General features: G+C 41.7%; 1 protein-coding gene across 1 annotated transcript; it reads right to left on the minus strand.

Annotated features, from left to right (window-relative positions):
• Positions 1 to 288: 288 nt before the first annotated feature.
• On the minus strand, positions 289 to 10,499 carry LOC133026262 (high affinity choline transporter 1-like). Its single transcript, XM_061093137.1, has 9 exons — positions 10,452 to 10,499; positions 9,687 to 9,895; positions 9,420 to 9,533; positions 8,098 to 8,253; positions 4,628 to 4,776; positions 3,452 to 3,595; positions 3,041 to 3,194; positions 2,644 to 2,861; positions 289 to 1,326 (listed from the first exon to the last, which is right to left on the minus strand). Exons 2-9 carry the CDS (start codon positions 9,868 to 9,870, stop codon positions 784 to 786), a joined length of 1,662 nt encoding a protein of 553 aa, XP_060949120.1. The 5' UTR covers positions 9,871 to 9,895; positions 10,452 to 10,499; the 3' UTR covers positions 289 to 783.
• Positions 10,500 to 11,072: the final 573 nt, after the last annotated feature.

Here is an 11,072-nt window from a genome sequence, read left to right on the forward strand (position 1 = left end):
CAGTGAACTGTTGCTAAGGAAAGATGTATGATAAAAACATAGCTTGGTGATCAGGGACCAGTACATTTAAATTTGAAATAAAATCACAGTTACGAAGCAATGATACTTTGTTTACATGAGTAACATTGTAAATGTCAAAATGGTCTTATTGTAACCAATTTGCTGAGAATAATTAGTGTTGCTGTGTAGTACAGCTGAAGGTAAAAGATCCGGTAGAGAAAATAAAAAACGTCCTTCAGAGACGCGTCATGGAACAGTGCAAACAAGTATGCACTCATTGTTGTTCGTTGGGGAGCATTCCTTTGTTCTGGTCTGAAAAAGAGCCCTGTCTTGCTTGTCAAAACATTTGCAGAGGATCACACAGAGAGAGGTACACAAAAACAAATGGTTTTATGGTTGAATTTGCCTTTGGTTTCAATGTGTGGACTGCTTCTATTACAGGGGCTTATGATGATATGGTATTTTACCTGGGCCTTTATCTACGTTCAAATCTTTGCTCTGTGTTATAGCTCGTGTGCGAGTGTAACATACCCAGGGTTTCTGTTTTGACTGCCTTCTGCGTAGAAGACCATGAGATAATGGATTAGGAAAGGGACCAGAGAGCTCAGCACACACTCCACTGATGTAAATGTCATTGTCACAAATTCACTGTGATACTGTAAAGAGTCTGTACTCAATGTCCCGTCTTCGACGTGGTTCCCTGTGTGAATTCTTGCTTACCAGACAAACAAACATGTGTGCCTCTGGCCGGTGCCCACCTTCCCTCCATTTTTGCAAGCCTCCTTAGAGGCTGGTGGTGTCCAGAAGCTGCTTTGCCGTGGAGGCCTCTTCGTTATCCGAGCTGGTCCTCTTGTCGTCTGTGGCTTTGGCCGCAGGTTTCTGCTTGCGTTTGATCTTAAACAAATCCCATTTCTCGGGAACTAGGTCCTTGTTGAAAACGATGGCCGCCAACCAGGAGAACAGCAGAATGGACACAAGTGACATGACCATGATGGTGGTGCGGAAGGGAAAGTACTGGGTCAAGACTCCTTCGGCATCGAGCCGAATGCCGGGGAACCTGATTGCGGGTGGCAGGCCAATGAGGGGCTCGCCGCTCAGGACCCTCATGATTATTGCAATCATGTAGCCCACGCTGGCGCCATAACCGTTAGACACCTTGAAGAAGAGGATGCAGACTAGCTGAGGGAACATGATTGTGTAGGACATGTCCACACCCACGAGCCAGAAGACCAGGACGCTGCTGTCCAGGAAGGTAAGCCCGGTGCCAGCTATACCCACCACCACCACTGAGATACGGATCACCCACTGCATCTCACGGTCTGAAGCCTGAAGGAGTGAAAAGGATGACAATGAGTTGCGTTTCACGTTAATCCTTGTTAGAAAATGAAAAAGATCTAAGGATCATCTGGACATAAGGCCTCCTTGGCAAACAGATCGTCTTACAAAGACAGTATCCATAAGTTACACAGTGTAAAAGACTAGCAATGAATTGACTCATTATATGTAACATTCCTCGGGGGCGAAATCATGAAACCCATCATTGTTTGAAGAGAGCAAATATCACTCAAATATTTCACAGCAAATAACACTCTCAGTCTGAAACAGAGTGCACAGTGTACAGTATGTACATTTTTCTAGAGTCAATAACCCTATAGCCCCAACTTGTGAGCACAGTATAATCATCAGAGATACAGACTCTGGAATGTAAATTTATTGTGGCGACCCACACAAGACTCTTTACATTGATGGCCATTATAGGCAGTTCACTTCCCCTCAAGTAATACTGCAAATTGTGATGTTTTTAAAACATTACCCTAAGAGACACAATGTAATATTATCAAAGTGATACTGCAGCAATTTGGAATCTTATCCAATACAGCATCATGTTCATTTCATAAATTATTGTCCAAGATTCACATAGATGATGAAGCCCCATATACATTGGGGCATCGATACTGTGTGATTGACAACTACACTCATCCAATGGGTGAAGGTAACAGGTGTTTTGCCACTTTAAATGTACTTCCTGCACTTGCCTATATAGGTTCTATATATATTACTATCTTGATTATGCTCCCTTAAAATAACAGTGAAAAACTGACTAGGGGTGTACGTCTCTCCCGTTCTGCTGCCTCAAGATAGCAAAGTGGAAAGGATACACCTGACCAGATATAATTTTAAGACCGACCATGGGTGCCAAAATGGGCACAACTTAAAAAGCATTGGCACTGTATGGGAAAACGACAACTGTGTTTGTCTGAAAATAGCAAAGACACTTGCATCCCACTTGGCACAACGGTTTGCTCTACTTTGTGCCAGGTATGTGATAGGGCTACCACTATGCTATCAGAACTGTGAGGCTATACTCTGAGCTAAATGACAACACTAACATGTCACCATACTATGACAGAGCTAACATCTAAGTGTTAAGCAGTTCTAATGTTCTAATGTTTTTGTCAGCATCCTAATATATGCTAATTAGCAATTTCAAAAAGTTTGAAACATATGTATGCTGTCAGCCGGAGAATCTGGAATTGGAATAAAGTTAAGGTTACATATTGAAATTATGTAAATAGTTACAATTTCAGATTAGGTCAAGGACATACTGTAAAAACAATCTACATCATTCTCCAAAATTCTCACCTGCTTCCTGATGATGTTCTTGTAAATATTTGAAGACAACAATGAGGCGGAGGACAGAAGAGCTGAGTCCATGGAGGACATGACAGCTGCAGCGACAGCTCCGATGCCGATGACAGAGATGTAGGCAGGCGTGAGGTACTGAAGGGCGATAGGGAGGATAGAGCCTGCCTGGTCACGCTCATATGGGGTGGGCAATCCATAGCTGGTTGAGTTCCAGTCTGGAAGGAAGGATAGTGATTACTTTGGATTGAAATCAAAGGGCAAGGGGAGGAATAAATAAATGAAACCAGGAACTGGGGTTAAATCTGATCAATAGAGCTATACTCAGTTTTTTATTCAAGGTGTAAGGCTAATGTAGACACTGAGATGGTTTTTCCAAAGTTTGTCTAATATTTACCTGTAGATGCAGCCACAGCTCCCACCAGCACAGAGGGTATACCCAGCACCAGGCAGAAGGCAGAGGAGGCAAAGCAGGTCACTTGAGCCTGAGTGTAAGATGAGGCTGACAGGATTCTTTGGTAAAACGCCTGGTAGGCCAAGCCCCCCAGAGCCTGGCACAAACAACATGAAAATGAGACATGATGACAGGAATGAGTTTCAGGACAAGAGGAACAATCCTCCCATGACTTGCTGTTGTATGCTTTGCTGGTAGCTCATCTAATGAAATAAGAGGATTTAATTTGACCCCTGCTTTCTATTTATTTTAACTGCTGTGATTGCAGGAGTTATGTAAATGCTGCATGAGCTGTGTATCAGAAAACATCCAGAGCTGTCTGTAGATCTATATCTTGTCTCACACTCAACTCACCAGCAGCATGAAGTCGTCAAACCACTTTCCGGCCTCGTCGAGCTTCACCGTTCCGACCCAGGGAGCCTGGAAGGTCTGGTTGTAGGCCGTCAGTGAGATGTCCAGAGAGTGAGGGTTGGTCAACAGGAAAGGAACACACACCCACTGTATACACAAACACAGGGACACAACTAATCTGATTATGAGTCCAAGAGGGGTGTCTTCAGTCAGACACTTGGAATTAGGAATCTGAAAGTAGAGCTAGAGTTGAAGCTCCTGTTTATGAGAGGCTATACAAAACTTGTATGTCTCACTGTGGTTTAATGTACATACATCTCATCAGTCCATAATTTCATACATATTTATATATATACACAAAACAAACAACACAAAATTAAGTGAGACAGAAAAAAATTAATAGGTTTAAGTTCCCTTTCATTTGATCAATTTTTCATTTGATATATTTATGTGTGGTGCTGATATCCACACTGTCCTTAAGTCCATAAGTATTTATCACGTTCATTATGTATTTTTTGTTCCATTTTGCTGAGCAGCAAAATACCTATGTTCAAATGGATGAGTTATATAGATATCCTCCCCTTTTTTTATTTCAAAATAATTGTGTTTATGGGCAATTCCAAAAAATATGGATAATATTTGCGCAGGTTGCCAGATGCCAATCGATGCTGTAGGTAAGATAGAATAAGATTCAACTCGTTCTGAAGGCACACTGACACGCCCCCACTGAAAGCTACATTGCACAAGCTCAAGAGAAACAGGTTCCACATACAGAGAGACATTTCTGAAATTAGTAGGTAGATAGTGTTGTAATACATTGTAGTTTGTGTCTTGTGTGTACGCATGTAGCGTTTCATATAGTGTATAGTAGTTTAACTTTAGTATTGTCTAAAACATGTTACTCTTAAAATGCAGTTGATATCATATGGACTTTTTTTTACATTTCATTTAGCTGACGCTTTTATCAAAAGCGACTTACAATAAGTGCATTCAACCACGAGGGTACAAAGCCAGAACAACAAGAATCTCTTCAAAAAAAGCAAAACTACAAAGTGCTTGTGGCTTCTTCAGGAGAATATAACACAATAGGATCACAGTCTTGTAGCTTGTGGTAAGTCTACAACATTGATATCAAATTCCTTATTCAAAAAATGACTGGGATTCTTGGTGTTTACGCACCAGGCTGACAAAGATGAGGATGAGCTGGATAACGTCTGTGTAAGCCACAGAGTAGAGCCCCCCCAGCAGAGTGTATATTATGGCCACCACTGAGGAGATGATGATGGAGTAGACGTAGGACAGATCCAGGATGACGCTCATAGTTCCCCCTGGAACAACACAACAGTGTGGTGAGTGCAGGAGGACTGACAGAGGCAGCAACTCTTGTGATGTACAGATGATGATAGCAACAGATTCATGCAACTTCTTAAATAATATTTTCTTAAGTGTTTCATTAGGTTCTCGGTCTCATTTCTGCTTTTAAGTTTTTTCTCTCACACACAAACACTTATATACATGAATCCACTCTTATGTACTTTGACTTAGGATTTAAGAAGTTATGCAATGACATTGTCTTGTTGCCTTATTTTTGTATTTTCCCCCAAAAAAGCATTGACAAACAAACTTTTACCAACAAATAGCAAAAACTTACATTTCTAGAAGTCTGAGTTATGAGTAAAGTTACACTCAAACATGTGTGGCAAAGCATCAGCTTGCTTAGATAAGGTAACCAGGCAACACAACCATACAGAAACATAGCAGAAGCAGCCTATTGATTGTGACTCCAAAATATTCCTTGTTCACAGGTAAAGTATCTCACTTTATATAGTGAAAAATGTCGATTAAAGTAAGAAAACTGAAGATCAGTGTACAGAGAAGTGTCTTCAAGTGCAAGAAATGTAAAAAAAAAAAACTATTGGTAAATGTAAACAAGTTAATAAAAAAAAAATCTTGTTACTCAAACGAGGCAAGCAAAACGTCACTACCTTCACCGTCTCTTCTGCCACATTGCCAGGGTCCCCCCAGCCGCAGCCTGCAGCCACACCACAACAATGCCCTTAAACAGAGAAGTGTCAGATCGGCACCATCGCTCGCCACTCACCATCAGCCTGCTGACCCGTTATGTCCCTGTGGACCCCGCCACCCTCTAAACCTGCCCACCAACACTGCTGTCTGTCTCACCCACTATAGCATTGCATCGTCCTGATGATACATGCATGCCCTTTTCAGTTTGACCTTTGGCTCAGTGGCACGTTACAAAAATATGATCTGTTTTTTTATTAATTCTGCTTGATTATCTAAGAGAGATAATAGTTTCTTCATTACGCTTTAAACAAAAAGATACTACAGATACTAACCTGTTCTCACTTGGCACTGAAACGCATTTGGTCACATGAGCTCTTTTTTTGATAACCTTCAGTTTTCTTTTGGATTTGGAGGTATTCTGTGCAACTTTGCTGCATTTACCAGTTTTTTTGAGATGACAGGTTATCAGAGGAGTACAATCTGAACCACATGTGGTCACATGCTTTCTGATGCCATGTGTGAACTGAAATCCATCTCAACCAGATCTAAACCTGATCTAGATATGTGTAGACACACCTCCAGATCAAACAGGTGCATTTTGTTTCTTTATGACAATGCATAATGCAACATGTATTGTTAATAATATCTTGGTGGCCTGTTTTCCATAGCTCTAGATTATCTTATCTGTTCTGTGCTGAGCTAAGCTGTTCCCCTCTCTGCTAAATTTAGGAGTAGAAGAATTCAGGGGGCTCTGGGGCTTAATGGGCAGCACCAAGGATTGACAGAGGCAAAGAGCTGCCTGAATAGACCCTGTGTTGTTTTTAGCTCCTTGTCAAACCCAAAACTCATGCTTGGGGTGCGCACATAGAGACACACACACACACACACACACACACATATAAGGACACAGATACACTCCCATTGCAACCTGTCGGTCCTGGCTGTACCTAATTTCTTCCTGTCAGAAATTTGACCATGATTGTGTTGTTAATACATGGATCTCTATGGTGCATGGATGGGGGGTGTGTTTTAAAAGTTAAATCCTCTCTGGCACTGGCACTGACCCGCATGCAGCCACCACGCACACACAGACACAGACACACAGACACAGACACACACACACACACACACACACACACACACACACACACACACACACACACACACACACACACACACACACACACACACAGACACAGACACAGACACAGACACACACACACACACACAGTCTCCCAGCAACAACACCCCTGCAGGTCAAATGCTCAGTGCACTCTCTATGGAGTGTCAAGTGTTTTTGTGTGTGGTGTGATGCCACGCACACATCAGTCTTGTATCCATAACTGTACAATAAACAACGTCAGTAGGTTTTACTGATGAGTGAGGGTAACCCTGTTTCTATATTAGTTTAACAGGTTTGGATAAAAACGTCCCAGGAACATTCCTGCCTCTCTACCAGTCCTTTTGTGGTGTGTCAACACAGTGACTTAGACACTGTCAATGGATTTCAAAGCTCCCCTCTTTCAAACTTTGACTGATTCAAATTATAGTGGAAGCATGAAGCCCTCGTCAGTAATTGAGAATCTTGGAACAAACAATGGAAGGAAGTTTGTAATGACACAACAAGCTATAATTGATCACCTTTCACAATCAACAGGCTGCTCGATCTTTAACCCCCTTTTTCAAATAACACTGGAAAAGAAAACAACGTTAAAAACACACTCTACAAAACATTTTGTAAACACAACTTTTCTCTGCTGCACAAACACCCACACATACTCACAATGCAAAGCACATGCATACTTGCATCCACAATAAAATAAACATACACACACACACACACACACACAAACACAATTAAATCATTACTTACAGATGAGAAAGTGAATAGGGAAAACATATGTAGTAACTTTTATAAAACAGCACAGGTGGATCGCATCACGAGGAGACACTTAAATCTTATGTCCCCTAGTCCATGAAATAATAGTCAGTCAGTTATTTTAGTGACTGACCCTCATTGAGCTTATAAAGCTGAGGATCAAAAAATTGTGTTTTGATTAGATTTCAGCGAAGCAGCAAGAACGAGCATTCACAGCTTTGTCATGTAACATGCATGTGTTTGACAAATATATCGCAGTAATTGCTGCTTTTCCACCTGGACCTTGGTTCCATCCGACATTTAAGACTTAATCCAGTATTTTCTTTCTGCCCGGCATCATACAGCTCTCTTTTTTCTGAACTGTTCAGTTCTGGTTATTAAGTGACTGTTCGCTTAGCTGCATCCACTTGACTTTTTGTGCTTTAAAATGTTTGTGCACATTGTGTAACTAGACCTGTGGGGGGCCTGCGTGATTGCAAAGGTACATGTGTGTAAACGATTCAGTGCCAGACAGCTTTACAGAGTGAGCTAACTCACCCAAGCTGATGAGTGTGCCATGTGTGCACAACTATTATTATTTAAAGGTCATCACAGTCCATCAAGCATCAATACAGCTCAAGTCGTGATGGTTAGTGGTTTATTCATATTGTGCACATTGTGTATCTAGATCTGTTGGTGCCTGCATGATTGCTGAAGTAGGTATGTGCATACGATATACTGACAGACAGAGTTTGAGCTAGCTTACCCAGACTGACGAGTGTGCGCGCCACCCACAGGACATCAGCCACTAGTGCGGGAATGATTAGCAGAACGCTCAGGGTGTTCCCATACTTCTGCTGGAAGGGGTCCATCATTGTGACATACTTGTTCTCTCTCATGGGCTTGGCAAAGAAAAAGCCACCTGTAGCAGAAGTGATGAAATCAGCAATATAAACTCAGAGTCTCTCTCAGAAAAACGATGAGGCAATCAGGCTCAAAACATGGCAGCCCTTTTAAAAACACTGAATGAGAGCGAGAGGAAGAAGAGGAAGAGGGTGAGCGTGAGAGGGAAAGTACAAGTGCGTATGAACAATAAGAGAAACAAGTGTTCCCTCCAGATAACTCAATAAACACTTTCAGCTGAACTCTAGGGGTCCACTTGGTCAACAATGGAAAACAACAGAAGTGGAATGTTAGATTTCCTGATCAGGGACTTTGGGGTTTCCATTTCCCATAATCCCCCCCCGACACACACACAAGCTATTGTGACAATAATGCCAAGGAAGTGATAATTTCACTTGTTTCAAATGTTTACAGACGAGTAACTGAGTTGGTCAGTTTGGTGAAATCAGGAGCAGGAAATCCAAGTCTCTCTGCACCTGTTGCCTCAACATTATTTCTCATGGTCCTATTTTTAAAGTGAGCGACACTTTTATTGGAGTGTGGAGTCTGTGGGGGGTTGGGGGTATGGGAGCAGCGTTGGTGGCCGACAACACTTGAGAGACGGAATCAGTTCAGTGTGATATCACACCTAATAATCTGTGTGTACAGGATTTAGTAAACTTTTAAAGTAATAGTAAATATCTTTTACGATTAATGCATATACTTTCATCCCACAGGACTTTTAATAGCTGCTGAGGGTTAAACAAGGAAACAATAATGACGATAACCTTCCCTCTTCAGAGATGTGAAGAAGATGGGATAGAGGACAGACCAATTAAAATGGCAGTATTCACATGTTATCAGTGTTATTGCAGTTTACTTTCCCCACCACAACTAGTGCCAATGGCATTTACTGCAGGACCTTGCATGCACGACCTTAGGTCTTGTGTAACAAGACTATGTTAGGCTGTATAAAGTACATACCTACTTTTGTTTCTATTTAAATCTGTGATACTGCAGTGCGTGAATAACATGGACTCCTAGATCAATTTCACTCACTAAGTTGTATCCAATTAAATCTGAGCGCAGACTTCAATCAGCGGACATGATTCTTAAAAAACAAATCAAGAAGGGGGTGAAAGGGGAGGTCAGTGTCAGGTTTATGTTCAGGGTTTTATTGGCTTGAGGATCAATTGTGCCACTCACCTAAGAAGAAGGTCAGTACATAAGGCACAGGCATGAGGGCCCACACTGCGCCCAGGTTTGGGTTGTATGTTGCCTCAGCTATACCAAGGATGAAGCCTCCACCAACCCATGTAGCTGCCGAGAGACAAACACATGTTATAGGAGAAACATGACATACAGTGTGTGCATTAAAAACATTTTAACACATACTTGACAGCAAAAGAGGACAGTTTTACTTTTTTTATTCAATCGCAAATTTCATGTCTGCAATAAGCCACTTTGCTTTACCTGTAAGAGTGAAGATGCCGACGAGCAAGTTGATTCTACGCCCGGCCAATAGAGTCATCTCCATTCCATCTCCCTTGAACTTCTTCTCCTCCTTTTTGGAACGCATGGACGCCCAGATGCCCGTGCCCAAGATTAGAAGGTAGAACACTGCCATCACCGCCAGACCGGGCACATTGAGAGCCATCCTGACTTACTGTTGTGTCCGTTCCCTGTTGGATAGAGAGACAGAAAGGGACAAACATGAAGATTTGAGTGGCTACAACATACAAAAGATCATATAACAACACAGCTTGCAATGATTGTTTAAATCATTAAAGTAAATAATACACAATGCACCAACAAAAATCACATATTCACATTTACTGTTTGTTAAAATATTTGTAGGACTGCAGGACAGGAGGGTGGGGGAGCTAGTCTCTAAAAATTCAGATGTCATCTAAGATGATTCTGACAAACAAAAAAGTTACATTCATGTGCAGAAAGCTAAGCACAAATGATAAACAACAATGTACAGAAAGAGTAGGCTTTATTCAAATCACTGAAGAGAGTAAGGTGAGCAAGGTAAAAAGATGTCTTCTCAAAGAAAGAATGAATAAAAAAGTTGCAGTGGGAGCAAAAAGGACAGGAGCGGCACCATCTCAGATGACCTGACTCTACTTGCATGGCAGACCGAGTGATGGGTTGGAGAAAGGTGGAGTGGAGGAGGAGAAAACAGAAGGCAAGGGAAGGGAGGGATGAATATACGGAGAGCAAAAGGGGTCTCACCATAATACTTGGCAGCACTGACAAAGATGGCGGACAGTTGTTGTCCCCCGTCTTCAGTGGTTGGGCGGGACGAGTTTCGACCCGATACATTGGGAAGTAAACACAACTCAGAGCCAAGTTAGTGTGTACGTGTGTGTGTGTGTGTCTGTGTGTGTGTGTGTGTGTGTGTGTCTGTGTGTGTTTCGATACTGTAACTGTGTGATGAGCAGATGGATTCTTAAAAAAGGATTAATATATGAGAAAAGTCTTAGCACCTAAAAAAAGCGTTCATTTCTAGCTGCTGGTTTGCACTTACTTGCCCCCGCTTCTCTGCACATCAACATGGCTTATATTAAGTACACCCCATCAACTGTGTTAACGCAGGGCAGGAAAGTTGAAGGACAACTCTTCTTATTTAAATAAATATCCCAGTAAGGCAGTTTCTTAGAGAACCCCATTTTCTTTATTAAAGACAGAAATGTATTTGTAATAAAATACAGCCTTTCTTTTCATGGTGAACAAATAAGTCATGGCTCCCGCCAAACAGGGTGAAAGACATCTGGTATACAGAAAGCTTTGGCCCCAATCATAAAACTCGAGAAAGAAAAAAGGCATGTATATCCACATGGAGGAATAGAGAAA

Source organism: Limanda limanda, chromosome 2 (genome assembly GCF_963576545.1).
Source record: "Limanda limanda chromosome 2, fLimLim1.1, whole genome shotgun sequence".
Taxonomy (NCBI): domain Eukaryota; kingdom Metazoa; phylum Chordata; class Actinopteri; order Pleuronectiformes; family Pleuronectidae; genus Limanda; species Limanda limanda.

Bases quoted from the DNA above. Each gene is read 5' to 3' on its own strand.
- LOC133026262 (XM_061093137.1), bottom strand. From the start codon at position 9,870: ATGGCTCTCAATGTGCCCGGTCTGGCGGTGATGGCAGTGTTCTACCTT. The intron at 2,862-3,040 runs GTAAATATTAGA...CCTTCCTTCCAG, and splicing joins AGCTGTGGCTGCATCTACAG to ACTGGAACTCAACCAGCTAT. The intron at 1,327-2,643 runs GTGAGAATTTTG...TCACTCCTTCAG, and splicing joins AGAACATCATCAGGAAGCAG to GCTTCAGACCGTGAGATGCA.